The sequence below is a fragment of the Schistocerca piceifrons genome, chromosome 4 (assembly GCF_021461385.2).
Source record: "Schistocerca piceifrons isolate TAMUIC-IGC-003096 chromosome 4, iqSchPice1.1, whole genome shotgun sequence".
In the NCBI taxonomy this organism is placed as follows: domain Eukaryota; kingdom Metazoa; phylum Arthropoda; class Insecta; order Orthoptera; family Acrididae; genus Schistocerca; species Schistocerca piceifrons.
In genome coordinates this window covers 656,822,436-656,841,104 of record NC_060141.1, presented here as the reverse complement: position 1 = coordinate 656,841,104, position 18,669 = coordinate 656,822,436, and the positions used below count along the sequence as shown (strand labels likewise).

The 18,669-nt window shown below is 43.0% G+C and overlaps 1 protein-coding gene across 1 annotated transcript in view; it reads right to left on the bottom strand.

Moving 5' to 3' along the window:
* The window catches only part of LOC124795295 (sodium-coupled monocarboxylate transporter 1-like), a 114,373-nt gene that overhangs the window by 12,120 nt on the left and 83,584 nt on the right, over nucleotides 1-18,669 (bottom strand). Inside the window, exons 9-11 of the mRNA XM_047259253.1 lie at nucleotides 18,086-18,195; nucleotides 13,255-13,438; nucleotides 4,726-4,812 (exon numbers count right to left, since the gene is read on the bottom strand). Of these exons, the coding sequence (XP_047115209.1) occupies nucleotides 4,726-4,812; nucleotides 13,255-13,438; nucleotides 18,086-18,195 (381 nt within the window). The remainder of the gene's footprint in view (nucleotides 1-4,725; nucleotides 4,813-13,254; nucleotides 13,439-18,085; nucleotides 18,196-18,669) is intronic.

Sequence of the window (18,669 nt, the reverse complement as noted above, 5' to 3'; positions counted from 1 at the left end):
TTTCTTCCACGCATCTAAACCGGGTAGAACTGTGGAGAGACTAGAATATCTCACTGCCCTGTTCAGCACTGTTCCCTTCCGGAATATACGAGATACGAAAGAGATGAAATATGGGATCAACACTACAGAATATAGGAAACATGTCACTGTAGCAGAAACCAAATAGCCGAACTGATAGGCTCCCAGTAGAACCACAACGTCCTTTTCTGTTTTCCGATATATTATTATTGTCTGAAAAATTTGAGATGTTTACCCGTTTATGCTGTACTCGTATTTATCTGCCTTTGCTGGCTTGCTGATTGGGTGGATGACATTCTGTGGAATGTCTCACAGATTCCACTCATGAACTTTAATAACAGCTTGCTTGCCACATATTTGGCCTTAGCTTGTCGGTAAAAGACAACAATGTCTGCGTGAAAATTTTCCGCAGAGTCTGTGTTAACGTCGTATTCGACGCTCAGATCTGTTGACCTTTTTGCAAGACGTCAAGTAGTCAGTGACTGGGTGAAAGGCTAGGGTGGGAAGTTTGGAAACATTCACCGTGTCGAGGAAGGAACATACAAAACTGTGTTGGACTTCCTAGGTCATGAGATGTTCCATGCAGAAAGCAAAACTGTTCGCTCTACATCTCTGAAGTAGCATGCCCTTACAAAATTGTTTGGAAGTGTGTTGTAGACCACTTGGGTAAAGATTACAACGAGACAGTTAATAGATCATTATAATCAGCTCCAACAGTCAAAATATTTCCACCATAGCCTTAAACAAAGGTAAATTTTCCGACCAAGAAATGTTAGTAGAATGTCGCTTTAACGAGAAAAATATTACCCGTGAATAACACATACAAATCCGGGATGCAGTGTTTCCCCACAATCATCTCGAATTCATAAATAAGACTTACGTTTTTTCCACGTCTTGCTGACAAGTAGACTCATCCATCTTCCCAATATTATTAGCGAAGACACATTTATTGCCATTACGATATTGTGAGTGTGACAGTGTTCACAGATTTGGCAAGCCTGTTTAAAAAAATTAATAGCACCAACTCTTGAGTCATTAGAAAGTGGTTTACCAATTGTTGCTAATGGTGTCCTTAATCAGATGCAGAATACTTATTTCACAACGTACTACAAAATTATGGTTCTACATAATTGCCTTATAGATTGATACCTTCCTTCCAATGACTTATTTGTCGTTTAGACAGTTACACACGACTTCTTAAACGCGGCGTTTAGGAGTTCATTCAGTCAAAATGAGCTACTGTATTAATATTTGTGATACAAGAGAGACATATTTGTAATTTTAAAATTAGTATTCTGTTTTAAATTGAATATACTCAGGAATCAGCATCTTGCTTATCTTCTATTTAATATTATATGTACAGATGATCAGTGTTTATATCAGATTTTCAAGCATAATTTTGTCATAAATAAAATCATGTAAGTGGAATAACTTGCAGTGAGCCACTTCCACATTGCAGCACACGTAACATAGCAGTTTAAGAAAGGTATTACTAAAAAGCAAAAATCTGCTTGTATAGAAAGAAAGCAGAGTATTTCACGTGCACAAAAATTACCGTTCCTCAAGATATTGCCCGTCCAACCAACTTTATACTTCCACTGTACAACCTCCAAAATACTTCGAAAATCAAACAGCTATGAAAGCATGCAAACGTGTGATAGCAGAGGCGTAAATGTATTGATAACGGATACAGAATATGATCACACAAAAAGGTTTCCAAAGATCATGTTACGTAAGTACTGATGCATATCTCTGTGAGCATAAGATACAAAACATGTGAATGTAGGTCTCCAAATAATTCAAATGTGGTTTGATAATGCGATTAAAAATATGAGCTGCAGTATTTTCGAAAAGATTCAAAGAATAATGAAATCAGAGTAGCTAGGCATCGTAACAACTGAGTCGCCGAAAAAAAAAAAAAAAAAAAAAAAAAAAGATGGAAACGGCCGAGTGCGACTGGGACGCAGGATCAGAGTGTTCTGCACAAACTTATTTATGTATATACACGTTTCATCGATCTCGGCGTCCGCCCCCGGTAGTTGAATGGTCAGCATGACGGATTGTCAATTCTCTGGGCCCGGGTTCGATTCTCGGCTGGGTCGGGGAATTTTCTCCGCCGAGGGACTGGGTGTCGTGCTGTCATCATCATTCTATCATCCTCGTCGACTGCAGGTCGCCGACGTGGCGTCAAATTGAAGACCGGCACCTGGCGAACGGTCTGCCCGACGGGGGGCCGTAGCCATACGATTAAATTACAAAATCCATATCGGGAATCTAGCAGCTCGACGATTTTTGTCTGTTATGGACATTGACACTGGCAAGATATCAGTCACAGGAATTCGCAGACTTTCAAGAATGACAAATGGTAGAAAAATATGCTTCTCGTGTGACATAACTACAAATTAACTTTGTTCTGGTTTTTCCTTTACTTGTACTGTGAAATCTTGTTTCTTGCCAAATTTCAGGAATTACCATGTATTAATGAAAGAGTATGGTATTACGAAAATTTTAGTGACAACGCAAAACTGGTTTCATCTGGCCACAACTATTGGTTCCTTGATTGCTCTGGGAGAAGGCTCGTCAAATTAGAACATATGAAGTATTTGTTCTCATTACATTACTGATTAAAAGATTTGCTACTTTTGACACTTGTTCGCTGCAGGAGTGCTTGAACTAGTAAAGAATCACTTAATGCACTAATTAACAAACTGTTCTCTTGAGGTACAGTATCCAACATTAATATCACGGGAAGTTCATCTGAAATTTTACCGACTCGTTGGTCCTGTACCATGAAGTTCATTGCTGTAGCGAACTGGGGCTGAAGTTTTGCATACTGGACACTATACTGAACTCGGTGAGAGAGCGCTGCTGTTGTTGAGAGGGAGGCGTCGTCTTCTGAAGCGCCTCCCACACGTCGTTGTGGATTGCTCCGAGCCCTCTCTAATGTTTGTGGTGCCGATTCATGTTGCCAAATTTGGTGTGACAAGGCGATCTCTGGACGAAACCACAAAAATATGTTACGGAAATAACTATATCTTATGGCTGCACTGTCTTAGAAACTTAACTCTGGGACACTATCAAGGAACCATAGACGAAGTAAGTGGCCTAAATTTCAACTTGATATGTCTATCATTTTGTAAGAAAAAGGTGACTTATCCTGTGGATGAGTAACCTCCTAACAGATAAAATATAATAACCTCCCAAAAGTAAAAAAAAATACATAACATTCACATTTAGTGTAACCTCCCAGTACAAAATTCCGTAACCTACCAATAATAAAATGTGACTAACCTCTCAATAAAATTGCGTCTCACTTATAACCTTCCAGTAATTGACTGTGAATTTAAACTGGTAAATTTTGGACGTCAGCAGTGCTGCGTCATGGCCCTGAAAGATCATACTGAATAAATTGAAAATTCTTACCTAAATAAGGTCGCCGGATAACGCGTATGTATCTGCTCCTATAATAAATTTTTCTGGCACAGCCCAGAGCAATGCTGGCCGATAGATTTGTCATGTATAAAAAGAACAACAGATTTTTTCTTTACAATAATCGGGATGACTATGGATTGGAGAAATTAGAAAATTCTTTAAATTGAGATGAGTGATTGTCCAAAGTTAATTCTTTATAAGAAAGATTATTATCAAGAGATTTTTTTTTAAAAACAGTTACATGGGACTTGATATAGCAGTAGTACATAAGCGCGAGTCTGCTTTTACCTTATACTACATCGCTCAGGCACCGCCATCGCTCCCCACGACCGGCCCAGCCAACTCGATACACACGACTGCTAGCTACTAATTACTCCTACTGCATACAACACTGCTCTTTGGTCTGAGATTCTCTTATAGCTTACATATCGCATGCAGCGCGTAAGCAATCCATCGAAATTACATCTGCTCGAGTGTGCTAGCAATAAATTCCTTAGTCATGGACATCTTACGGACGGACAGAGAGACATTCGGATAACAAATGGCAGTTTTTCCATTTACTTGCATTTTGAAGCCTTTCTCTGTGCCAAATGTCATGATTCTAGACCAATCTACATGTTCTGATGAGTGAGTTTGCGAGTATCAAAATGTGACATAAATGGCCGTACCTTTTGATTGCTTCCATTCAGTTGCTTAGCTTTCTTATAGCGCGAAGGTACCACAAACTTATTTATCAGACATAATTTGAAAGTTCACATGTCTTCCCATTCCTGAGAAGGCGTCTTAACAGACAGACAAGAAATGACTTAAATTTTTTTTCTGTTTAATATAATTACAAAGTAACATGTTTCGGATTTCTTCCTTTAAATGTACTGTTGAACGTTGATACTCTCTACATTTCATGATTCTAGGTCAACGACATGCACCCTACAGTTTTTGATGAGTGAGTCTGCGAGTATCAAGGTGTGTAACATAAATGGCCGTGTCTTTTGGTCGCATTGATGTATAAGTTCTAATTTTTGCACCACCCAGATACAGTGAGTGACATAAATTACAACTTCACGTCTACCTCTTCCTAAGAAAATCGGTTTTCAACAGTCGGACAGAGAGTCAGGCAGGGAAGCAGACAGACAGATGGATCTTATAAGGGTTCCGTTTTAACCGATAAATATACGGAACCCAAATTACAAAAGGTTTCTACTTTTTCTGTTGACAGTAAAAATGTAATGAGTAACGATGGTGTCGTGTCACCGTTAAATTGCGATAAGTGCTTACCTTGGTGTTGGCCGAGGGAACCAGCATGCCGAGTGTGAATATCCCGAGCAGCGCGCCGTTCGTCACGCCTCCCACGCTGTAGCCCAGCTGTGGACACAAAGAGAAACGGCGCGCTGTTGTCACAAGATTAGCTGTAATAGGCAGTTAGCGGAGTAACGGCGGCAGCGCACACACTGGTAGCCTGGCGCGGCCGACTGACGGGCGTGTGGGAGTCCGCTGCTGGCATTCTGAAGGCTCCGGGCTGCGCCGTGGAGCGTGCTCGGACCAGCCGGTGGAGCTCTGCCAGCGCAAGACAGAGCCAGTCTCGAGTCTGTGCTCCGGACGCGTGTTTTAACTAGCAAAAAATTTCTATTTCTGTTGCTACAGAGGCCTGTCGTCAAGCATCTTTACAACTAACAACCCCATCTGGCAAGTAGCTAACAGAAATCTACAGCTTTCGAATAAGGATAGATAGACTGTGGAAGAAGTTGGTAATGATGTATGTTCTTATTGCTGGGTATTCCAGATTTTCTTGCTCTGTTATCTTGAAAGTAAGTATGTTGAATGTCTTTACCGCAGAGTTACTCAAAAATGGTTCAATTGGCTCTAAGCACTATCGGACTTAACATCTGAGGTCATCAGTCCTCTTGATGTGGAACTACTTAAACCTAGCTAACCTAAGAACACCACACACATCCACGCCCGAGGCAGGATTCGAACCTGCGACCGTAGCAGCAGCGCGGTTCCGGACTGAAGCGCCAAGAACCGCTCGGTCACAGCGGTCCGTTACTAACGACAGGCAAAAGAAATTACACTCTTAGATAAAAATAGACAAAAAATAAGAACGACGCACCACGCACCAGTTACGCAAATTGTTCACTAATTGATATCTGTACAGGAGACACAAAATAATAAATTTTGGCGGCCGATGGACGAATATGTGACGCTGTATAATAATTTCACCACGCACGTGACAAGAATAGTAAACAGGGGACATTTCTCTTGCTCTTTGAGAGTTGCTTTCCATTAGAACGTTCTAAACGGCGTACTAGAAGTAATAGACAGCACGCGTGGCTGATTAATGGGATAAGGATATCATGTAGAACAAAGAGCCGGCTGGTGTAGTCGAGCAGTTCTAGGCGCTTCAGTCTGGAACTGAGCGACCGCTACAGTCGCAGGTTCGAATCCTGCCTCGGGCATGGATGTGTGTGATGTCCTTAGCTTAGTTACGTTTAAGTAGTTCTAAGTTCTAGCGGCCTGATGACCTCAAATGTTAAGTACCACAGTGCTCAGAGCCATTTGAACCATTAGAACAAAGCGGGAATTTTATAAATATGTTAGAAGTAGTCACAATCAAGCTACAATAGCCCAGTATTGTAAGGTGCTTGAAAATGTTATTAGGAAGGCAAAGAGTATGTGATATGCAAATAGAAGGTCGACGATATAAAGTCAGTTCGTAGTAAAAATATTTCTGTTACTGATAAATCAGATATATGTACAGTATTTAACAGTAATTTTCGGGGCGTTACTGATTAATTAGATAAAAATTTAGTTTCTACAGGGAATCATATAACTTTCTTGGCATATCCCTTTCTGAGACTGATGTCTGAAATACTCTCCTGAGAAAATTGAGTTAACAATTAAATCACTGAAGAGTAAGGACTCTCATGGTTATGATGGAGTGCCAAGCAAAATATTAAAGTACTGTGCTGCACATGTTAGCCCTGCATTTAGCCATATTTGTAATTTTTTCCTGTACCAATGATCAGTTACCCGAACCATTGAAGTACTCAGTAGTAAAGCCGCTTTATAAAAATGGAGAAAAGGATAACGTAGACAATTTTAGACCTACTTCTATACCATCGGTGTTTGTTAAAGTATTGAAAAGGCTGTGTATGTAAAGATAATTGATCATTTTGTATCACACGATTTGCTATCAAATGTACAGTTCGTCTTTAGAAGTCGTTTAACAACTGAAAATACGATATTCTCTTATCTTTGACTTACTAGATTGGTACACAAAAGGCTTCGAACGCTAGGTACATTTTTTGACTTAACTAAGGCATTTGATTGTGTTGATCACAAAATGTTGCTCCAGATGCTGAACCATTACGGAATACGGGAAGTAGCTCACAATTGGTTCACCTGTTACTTTAGCAACAGACAGCAAAACGTCATTATTCACAGTGCTGAGAATGGCTGTGATGTGGGGTCTGAGTGGGGTATGGTCAGGTGGGGGGTGTCCCAGGATCAGTGTTGGGGCTACTCCTGTTCCTTATTTACATAAATGATAAGCCCTCTAGTATTATGAGTAACTCTAAAATATTTCTGTTTGCTAATGACACTAGCTTGGTAGTAAAGGATGTTGTGTGCAACATTGGCTCGGTTTCAGATAGTGCAGTTCACGACCTAAGTTCATGGCTTGTAAAAAATAAACTAACGCTAAATCACAGTAAGACTCAGTTGTTACTGTTCCTAACACACAACCCAACAAAACCTGACGTTTTAATTTCACAGAGCGGGCATAAGAGTAGTGAAACTCAACAGTTCAAATTTCTAGGTCATCAGATAGTAAGGTGTTGTGGAAAGCTCTTGTTCGGGATTCTGTTCAATGACTTAATGCTGCCATTTTTACTATTCGAACGGTATCTGAAGTGCGTGATCGTTCAACACGAAAATTGGTCTACTTTGCATATTTTGATTCGCTTATATCGTATGGCATTATATTCTGGGGTTACTATTGCTATTCTAAAAGGAAAGTTTTGACTCAGAAATGGGCGGTCTGGGCAATAAGTTCACGAAACGCTAGTCGGCCCCTGTTCACGAGTCTGGGTATTTTGACATTGGCCTCTCAATACATACACTCCTGGAAATGGAAAAAAGAACACATTGACACCGGTGTGTCAGACCCACCATACTTGCTCCGGACACTGCGAGAGGGCTGTACAAGCAATGATCACACGCACGGCACAGCGGACACACCAGGAACCGCGGTGTTGGCCGTCGAATGGCGCTAGCTGCGCAGCATTTGTGCACCGCCGCCGTCAGTGTCAGCCAGTTTGCCGTGGCATACGGAGCTCCATTGCAGTCTTTAACACTGGTAGCATGCCGCGACAGCGTGGACGTGAACCGTATGTGCAGTTGATGGACTTTGAGCGAGGGCGTATAGTGGGCATGCGGGAGGCCGGGTGGACGTACCGCCGAATTGCTCAACACGTGGGGCGTGAGGTCTCCACAGTACATCGATGTTGTCGCCAGTGGTCGGCGGAAGGTGCACGTGCCCGTCGACCTGGGACCGGACCGCAGCGACGCACGGATGCACGCCAAGACCGTAGGATCCTACGCAGTGCCGTAGGGGACCGCACCGCCACTTCCCAGCAAATTAGGGACACTGTTGCTCCTGGGGTATCGGCGAGGACCATTCGCAACCGTCTCCATGAAGCTGGGCTACGGTCCCGCACACCGTTAGGCCGTCTTCTGCTCACGCCCCAACATCGTGCGGCCCGCCTCCAGTGGTGTCGCGACAGGCGTGAATGGAGGGACGAATGGAGACGTGTCGTCTTCAGCGATGAGAGTCGCTTCTGCCTTGGTGCCAATGATGGTCGTATGCGTGTTTGGCGCCGTGCAGGTGAGCGCCACAATCAGGACTGCATACGACCGAGGCACACAGGGCCAACACCCGGCATCATGGTGTGGGGAGCGATCTCCTACACTGGCCGTACACCACTGGTGATCGTCGAGGGGACACTGAATAGTGCACGGTACATCCAAACCGTCATCGAACCCATCGTTCTACCATTCCTAGACCGGCAAGGGAACTTGCTGTTCCAACAGGACAATGCACGTCCGCATGTATCCCGTGCCACCCAACGTGCTCTAGAAGGTGTAAGTCAACTACCCTGGCCAGCAAGATCTCCGGATCTGTCCCCCATTGAGCATGTTTGGGACTGGATGAAGCGTCGTCTCACGCGGTCTGCACGTCCAGCACGAACGCTGGTCCAACTGAGGCGCCAGGTGGAAATGGCATGGCAAGCCGTTCCTCAGGACTACATCCAGCATCTCTACGATCGTCTCCATGGGAGAATATCAGCCTGCATTGCTGCGAAAGGTGGATATACGCTGTACTAGTGCCGACATTGTGCATGCTCTGTTGCCTGTGTCTATGTGCCTGTGGTTCTGTCAGTGTGATCATGTGATGTATCTGACCCCAGGAATGTGTCAATAAAGTTTCCCCTTCCTGGGACAATGAATTCACGGTGTTCTTATTTCAATTTCCAGGAGTGTATATTCCTTACTGTCATTTCTTGTTAACAATAATAGCTTATTCCCAAAAATAAGCAGCTTTCACTCAATTAATACTCGGCAGAAATCAAACCCGCATTTGCATCGGACTTCCTTAAGTCTTGTGCAGAAAGGCGTGCAGTATACGGCTGCATCCATTTTCAATAAGCTACCACAGGAATTCAAATATCTTAGCAGTAATCCACGCGCTTTCAAATCTAAACTGCAGAGTTTCCTCATGGGTCACTCCTTCTATTCTGTCGAAGAATTCCGTGAAAATTTAAGCTCATTCTTGTATTGTTGATTGCGTTTACTTAAACTTATCTATTATTACTTTTATGTTGTAATTTCGTGTACTGACACGTTCCATGACCTTGGAGATTTACTCCTCAATTTGGTCCTACGTAACTTTGACGTGTAAATAAAAAAAATGACATAAAGTCTTTGCAAACATCGTGCAGTTGGACAGTTACTATGCCTCGCAGAGAGGCGCATGGAGAACATACGCAGATGTCCGCATTCGAGAGCGGACGTGTCGTTGATCTCAAGGAAGTTGTTTGGAGTAATTGGCCAATCCCTCGACATTTGAATAGGAGGCATGCCACTATTCGAAGACATTCGCAGGAACCTTGGTCAAACACAGTATCAAGGAGGTAGGAAGCAGTTGATCTAGATAGATGATAGTACGTGAAAACCGAGAGGCACTCAGTTCCGGAATCCTCACTATCATCGACTCGACGTGCGGCCGGTGCTTCAGTAACCACAAAGAGCATTAATCGGGGGCTCACTGGAAGAGGGCTGAGCTCAGGGTTCCCTTTGCACTGACTGCTATTGATCTCTATACACTGACAGGCCCGTCTGCAGTGATGTCGGGTACATTCGGCCTGGAAAATCATTGACTGGAGTTATAAGAGACACTTCAAATTGAGTTCCGATGAGCAGGGAGGACATTTCGGGAGACTCACTGGAGAGGAATGGGATACAAACCTGTCACCTATCATATGGCCTGATAAACGGCAGTGATGATTTGGGATGCCTTTTCATTTGATAGAAGGACCCCTCTGGTTGTCATCCGCGGTACGCTCACAGCACAGCGGTACGTCGACAATATTCTGTGCCCCTTTTTGTTGCCTTTCATGGTATGCCGTCTTGGGCTTACATTTCAGAGAAACAGCGCCAACCACACACAGCGAGAATTTGTACAGCTTATCTTCATGCTGAAGCATAATGGGCAGGGCCCTCCAACCATCTCAGGATTGAACAGAATTTGGCACGGTATCTCTCAGGGGAACGTCAAACACCTTCATCAACCACTGCCCACCCGAATAAGGACCAGAAGTAGACCAACACTTTATTGCCTTGCTCAACTTGTGAAGCAGTTTCTCTTGAATAAATCATCCATCATCAACATAACTTCGTGGCGTAAGTAACTTTCACATGCGATGTGTCACTGCCGAGTGACGTAGGTCAACGAAACTTCGACCATACATGGAACGAGCTGCTACAGTGATCCACAGTAGTAACTGAAACAAGCATTTATTTTTATTTGTTCGTTAAGAGTGTATGATCACTACGGACGGAAATGTGTACTCTAAAACGAGCTTCCATGTAGGCCACAAGGTTGGTAAGGTCTTGTAGTAGGACGTTCCATTTCTCCAACAGCTGCTGGCTGGTCTTTGCTGCATGTGGATATCCTGCAGTATGACTCCCCATCGCATCCCACACGCGTTGATAATTGTTAAGTCAGGGGAAGCTCTGCTACTGAAGCTAAGGAGTTTGCCTCAGGAAGCATTTGGCTGGACGGACGATTTGTACAATATTCCAGTAGAGACACAATAAAACAGATTTCTCATTCATCAGATATTTTAAGACAGGTTTACTTCCGTAGAAAAAAGATGAGTGGTATTTATTTGGCTTTATCAGTTGAAACATTCCTTAAATTTTATTACACCATGGTTCTGTGCCCTTCTTAAAGAACATATAACTAAAATTACCCTTCGAATATTTCTTTTTTTTGTATTATGGCACCTTATTGCTCCGTAAAGAGACAGTTGTAAGAAAAGTTTCCTTAATTCATGTTTGTCGACTTTGCTGCCAGGTGTTTGTAATGCATAGCTAAGAAACGGGGAAAAAAGCATTTAATCAAATATTTTGGATAGGTTACAAATGGAACGGATAATGTCTGGATACACTATGTTGAAAGAAGGAAATTCCCATAACATAAATTAAGCTTGTATATGCTTTTAAATTCACTGAGTTATTCTATATCCCATACCCTAATGAACAACTGATTGCCACAATGAAAAACTGCAGAATATTTTAATATTTAAATGATTATCGTTTTCACGTTCTATTTTAGAATTTGTATAAAGATTGACGCATATTCATCACTTTAGCTTTATCGATTACAGTAATGACTAATATCAATGTGAGATCTAACATTAAACTAAACATTACATTTAGAACAGAAACTGTACATTTACTCCTATTGAAGATACACCATATCCATCTTTCGTCCGTGCAGGCTCTTCACTGAGTTTCAGTAATTCTGAGTTTAGCATTGCTCTAAATTTAAACTGTAGAATCACAGCTTATTTCTTACAAGGAAAAAATACATTATGTACTATCTCCTGGCCGTTCGGAGACTTCAGTTGGTGCAAGCAGTCCTGTTGCTACATTCTTGCTGAAGCTGAATTTCAAATATGTATTCTGATGTAACTGAAATAGTGGGTGGCTTTTACTGCTCCAGCGTTTCTGACATATACAACGAAAGGAACTGACTATTTCTTAACATGAAAAATCTGTCTATTTTAATACGATATTCTGATGTTCTGACGTTTTTATAAGAGAGAATAAATCTCCAAACGAAAATATCATTATTGAATGCTCATATAATTTATACTATTTTTGTACTATAATGTGCTACTGACAAAATGGAAGGCACCCACGTCACAATGTCAAGTGGCCAAATTAAACCTCTAGGTCCGAGCCCACACTGAATGTGCGCTTACACCACCGTTCACAGATAATTTAATATTCTTAGGGATATCAGTGACGTAAATGTAGAAATTATTTAAATGTATACTTTATCAGAAATGAAACACACAACGACTGAAAATTACGGAAAATCTGACATTAGTATCAATTCATCATATGACATTTTTCAAACAAGTATATTTACAAACTACTGATTTAACACAAAAAGAATAGAAAAGTGTTAAATTATTTACCTGAGCTGATAAAAAAGGAGTTTTAAAAATTAAGCTAATGATTTGGGCACTTTTTGTATGGACTGAAATTCTTCTACGTTTTGAATGATTGTGGCATCGTACTTAATCAGGAAAGAAAACGCTTTGCGTTCCCTAACGCAAACTTCAATTCGCAAAAGTGATTATAAAGCTGGGTTCCGTAGTTTTAATTTTTTTTCCCGTCGTTTATCACTGGTATGTCTATTTCACTCGCTTGAAAAATGTCAGCGATCAATGTTTCACACAGAGGCGAAAAATGTCGAGGACTAGTGTGAAGAATAAAATTGTACATTAGCTTTCATGTCAAAAGTACCGACTGTATTGAAAAAGGTACACTTCTCAAAAAGCGTACACTATCAGAATAAATTTGTTAGACAAATGAAATGACAGATTCTCAGAGACTTTTCTGGTACCATACAGATATGATTTTGTGTATGCAGACTGAAGCAGTGAGTGAAAATGTGTACGAAGACCGGGAATCGAAGGTAGATCTCCAGCTTACTAGGCAGGGGCGCTGGCCTCCAAGCCACGTTGTCGAAATGGTTCACACAACTGCAGGGACTACACTTGCAGGCTCCCTTCTTCTATCCATATTTTTACTGCCGCCCCTGTCTACTCTAAATTCCCCCTTACATACGAATAGAATTGCCGAAGCTCTCCATGTTCTGGAATAGCACCTCAGCATTGCACGAAAATGACAGATCAGGCCTGAAACCCCCTTGTAGGTACTTATATAAATTTTTTATTGCCACTTCAGTCTATTTACATAAAATTTGTTAGAGGATTAAAGGAACAGAAGCTCAAAGACAATTCAGTTTAAAGATCCAGTTGATGACATAAACCTTTCAGATTTTTTCTGCTGAAAGGTATTTGGTATCAGAATTATCGTTTTAACTTAGTAATGAATTAATTTTCTCATTTCTCGTATTGTCCGAATGTTTCTTTAAGTACCCTACAACAAACGTCCGGAGTTCTTCAGACCTTTTGGGTATACGTTGTTGCCTTTGAGATGGATACTTACCTCCAGAATTGTTCCCAGCCGCTCGACAATGAAGACCATTCCCACGGTGACGATGCCCACACCCAGCACGATACCTTGCATTATAAAATTCACCAGGAAATCCGTCTTCTTTTTGGGCATCAGTGGCAGCAGGAAGTCCTCGTAGATAGTAGCAGAAAGAGCGTTGAGAGTGCCAGACATGGAACTGAAATAAAGCGCTCATTGCTAAGATCTGTAAGACGAATAATTAGTAGTACAGAATAAATATACTCGAACACCAAGCAAATTTTCATATGTGGACACTGATATTAAACTAGTTAGTTCAGGATGATTTCGTGATAAACTTTCAGGAACAGTGAAACAAAGGTAAATATGTCAGTTTGAGGTAGAGATCCTAATCCGAAAACAAGCTATGTGAAATTTTTGAGCGAAAAACTTTCTGATGTCTGACAGTGGAGTACAAGTATCGGTGCTGTTGTTACGAGGGTCACTCCAAAAAGAAACAAAAAAAAACAAAAAAACACTCTATTTTTGTAGAAATACAGTTTACACTTTGCATGTGTGAAAGTTTTACAGTGTGTAGATACATCCTTCCCCCTTGTTTTCAAACTTACAAGGGGAGGCCGCCAATTGTGAAATTCAGATTCGATTCATACTGCGCATAATAAAAGCTCATGGCCAGAGGTGTAATGTGGCAAAGCACTAAGATGCACTTCTCAGCCGTTGTCGAGAAAACTGACAGTTAAAAAGAAACCGTTGCGGTGAAATACTCTCTACGATTTACAATTTTCTACAGCGTTGTGGCGCAGCGGTAAACGCTCGGGTTTGTAATCCGAAAGTCGCGCCATGCAACTTTTTTTTAGTATTTGTTTTTTGTAATTCAAATGTGTATATATATACACACACATATATATATATATATATAATTCTCGGCAATCAGTTGCAACAATTATGCATATAATAAGTTGTTGAAAGTCGTTTGTCGTGGAAAAACTGGCGACTTCGAACATCATTATGTTTTCCGCAAACAAAGTTGTATTTCACAAATGTTATTAGTTGTCTTCATAATGTTTACCACGTATAGTTAACGGAAGACGTAGAACCGATATTCCGAAACGAATACGTATAGCGTAAGTCAAACGTTCGAATTAGAATAGAGACCCCACGAACACACATTTGCTGTGGCAGGTATGAAATATAAACTCCGTTACTCGCTCGTTACACTTGATGGACAGACGTTGAATGGACCGAAACGAGCCGCCGCATAACAGCGTAGTTGCCTGCTAACTTCGAAAGAAGGTAGATGCGGTCCTTAGCGCAACTTATAACAACTTATAAACAACTTATAAAATCAGTGCGGACGGGACAGCTTTGGTACACCCTGTTAAACAAACGGAAAAATGGAGGTGGTACAATTGGAGAGCGATCCGCCTTCACCAACATGCATAAGCAATTCATTAATTCGCGGCATGCAACTTTTTTTATTATAAGTTTTTTGTAATGCAAATATATATTTGAATTATATATATATATATATATATACACTCCTGGAAATTGAAATAAGAACACCGTGAATTCATTGTCCCAGGAAGGGGAAACTTTATTGACACATTCCTGGGGTCAGATAGATCACATGATCACACTGACAGAACCACAGGCACATAGACACAGGCAACAGAGCATGCACAATGTCGGCACTAGTACAGTGTATATCCACCTTTCGCAGCAATGCAGGCTGCCATTCTCCCATGGAGACGATCGTAGAGATGCTGGATGTAGTCCTGTGGAACGGCTTGCCATGCCATTTCCACCTGGCGCCTCAGTTGGACCAGCGTTCGTGCTGGACGTGCAGACCGCGTGAGACGACGCTTCATCCAGTCCCAAACATGCTCAATGGGGGACAGATCCGGAGATCTTGCTGGCCAGGGTAGTTGACTTACACCTTCTAGAGCACGTTGGGTGGCACGGGATACATGCGGACGCGCATTGTCCTGTTGGAACAGCAAGTTCCCTTGCCGGTCTAGGAATGGTAGAACGATGGGTTCGATGACGGTTTGGATGTACCGTGCACTATTCAGTGTCCCCTCGACGATCACCAGTGGTGTACGGCCAGTGTAGGAGATCGCTCCCCACACCATGATGCCGGGTGTTGGCCCTGTGTGCCTCGGTCGTATGCAGTCCTGATTGTGGCGCTCACCTGCACGGCGCCAAACACGCATACGACCATCATTGGCACCAAGGCAGAAGCGACTTTCATCGCTGAAGACGACACGTCTCCATTCGTCCCTCCATTCACGCCTGTCGCGACACCACTGGAGGCGGGCTGCACGATGTTGGGGCGTGAGCGGAAGACGGCCTAACGGTGTGCGGGACCGTAGCCCAGCTTCATGGAGACGGTTGCGAATGGTCCTCGCCGATACCCCAGGAGCAACAGTGTCCCTAATTTGCTGGGAAGTGGCGGTGCGGTCCCCTACAGCACTGCGTAGGATCCTACGGTCTTGGCGTGCATCTGTGCGTCGCTGCGGTCCGGTCCCAGGTCGACGGGCACGTGCACCTTCCGCCGACCACTGGCGACAACATCGATGTACTGTGGAGACCTCACGCCCCACGTGTTGAGCAATTCGGCGGTACGTCCACCCGGCCTCCCGCATGCCCACTATACGCCCTCGCTCAAAGTCCGTCAACTGCACATACAGTTCACGTCCACGCTGTCGCGGCATGCTACCAGTGTTAAAGACTGCGATGGAGCTCCGTATGCCACGGCAAACTGGCTGACACTGACGGCGGCGGTGCACAAATGCTGCGCAGCAAGCGCCATTCGACGGCCAACACCGCGGTTCCTGGTGTGTCCGCTGTGCCGTGCGTGTGATCATTGCTTGTACAGCCCTCTCGCAGTGTCCGGAGCAAGTATGGTGGGTCTGACACACCGGTGTCAATGTGTTCTTTTTTCCATTTCCAGGAGTGCATATATATATATATTACAAAAAACTAATAGTAAAAAAAGTTGCATGCCGCGGGATTCGATCCGGCGACCTTCGGATTGCGAACCCGAGCGCTTACCGCTGCGGCACGACGCTGTGGAAAATTAATAACCGTACAGAGTATTTCACCGCAACGATTTCTTTTAACTGTCGATTTTCTCGACAGCGGCTGAGAAGTGCATCTTGGTGCTTTGCCACATTACACCTCTGGCCATGAGCTTTTATTATGCGCAGTATGAATCGAATCTGAATTTCACAATTGGCGGCCTCCCCTTGTTAGTTCAACCTGTTCCCGTGAGTGGCGCCGTCATAGCATGTCTTCAAGATGGCTGCTACACTTGACGTTAGTCAGAAGCAACGTGCTGTCATAGAATTCCTGTGCTGTGAAAACGAGGCAGTGGGAATCATCCGCAAGAGGTTGAAAAAGGTTTATGGAGATGCTGCTGTCGATCGCAGTGCAGTTAGTTGGTGGGCAAGCGGGTTACGTGATGAATGCGGGCACGGCAATATTGACGATTGTCCTCGCAGAAGCAGGCGTCGTACTGCACACACTCCAGACAGTGTGCAGAGAGTTAACGAATTGTTGATTGCTGACAGACGCATCACTGTGAACGAATTGTCACGCTACTTGGGGATAGGGGAAGGAAGTGTTTGCAAAATAGTGAAAGTGTCGGCAAAAGCAGGCACTGCCACATGTCAGTCAAAAAGCCATGGAAGCGATCACAGAACTTGGATGGACAACACAGAAACACCAGCCTTACAGTCTTGACCTGGCTCCATATGACCATTATCTCTTTGGGAAAGTGAAAGGCTCTCTTCGTGGAGCAAGGTTTGAAGTTGATGACTCCCTTGTGCACCCTGCCAAACAGTGGCTCCAACACGTTGGTCCACAATTTTACCGTGCGGGTGTACAGGCGCTGGTTCCAAGATGGCGTAAGGCAGTTGAGAGGGATGGAAATTACGTGGAGAAATGAAAATATTGTTTCTAAAGGATGTATCTACACACTGTAAAACTTACAAACATGTAGAATAAAAGTTGAATTTTTAAAAAAATTGTGTACATTTCTTTTGGAGTGACCCTCCTATGATTATGTGGTAGGCAAATTTCAGAGGCGGTAGTATGGGCCAAAATTAGAGAAAGTCTAGTGAACATGAGCACTTGTTCATCACAATGGTTTACCACAGTTAAATTTTCCTTGGAGGCGCGTACATCTCCATAGATACAGGGGTGATGACCGTAGTAACATGTGTACAGTAATAAAATCGACAAACGCTACTGAACTGAGTTATTCCTCACACTAGATGTTTCGGAAGATACGTTCCATTTTCTGCTACAGTTAAATGAAGTGTTTACACTTCTTATGAACACACATCGAAAATGTGTAATGACGATAGTATCTTGGAACCAGTAGGTACGACAGTTCGTGACACTTGTTTCCGGTTGAATCTGAAACGCAGTCTCGCAACTGATAAGAGGGCACAAGTGATTAAAATTGTTTACTCATCTCGATTAATCTATGTCAAATTAAAGTGTCAAATTAAATTAGCAACGGCTCCAGTTCCTTACTTCGGTTGAAGAACATCCAGAATAAAATTTTGCTTTTAAATGGTCACATCCTAAAACATAGTTCAATTGTGCATCGTTTGGAAAGAGATGTTCCTTGTCATACTGTCGTATTATTGCTTGTTGAAGTTATTTTGTCCCATTGTCGGTTTGGCTCTTAGCATGAACGGCAAGGTCTCAGTTGTAGTGAAATCTGGGCTATAACTGCGCCGTCAGTACTGCATGCTGGTATGCATCGAACATAAGCAACACTGAGGTCGATCGTACGTGTTCTCCAAGACTCCCCTGCTGCAGAGCCTGTACGCACCTAAGGGCAGCGCCGAAGATGCCGGCGACGAAGAGGCCCGGCAGTCCGGGGACGTGGCCGGCCACCCGCATGACGTAGAAGGGCAGCAGCTGGTCGGGACGAGACACCTCCTGCACCGCCGTGGCAGCCGAGGACATTGTAAACATCACATCGCAGACGTATTTCATCTCACTATATTAATGAATTCTTTCAGCAACAAGATATGCAATAAACTGCGACACTGGATGTACTCGATGAGCAACATTACATCATCGTTCAGGATACGAGATACGACGTCATAAATATCAAACAGCGTGAAAATGAAACTACAGGGCGAAATTCATTAGAGTTACAGCTGGAATATGTGTACAAATAGGTGAGAAATATGTTAAATGTGCATACGCAACCAAAATCAAGAGTAAAAAGCTCATCCTGAACCCTTGCAACTATTTCACCGAATTCCGTCCACATATTAGCGGCGATCTGGAAAGAATTACTGTGGGAGAATGAATTACCAGGCTAGTACTGGGGTAAGCCTGATAACGTTAGGATAGAGGAGATGGACAGATAGTGAGGGGGAAGGAGATTAAAAAAATGGCTCTAAG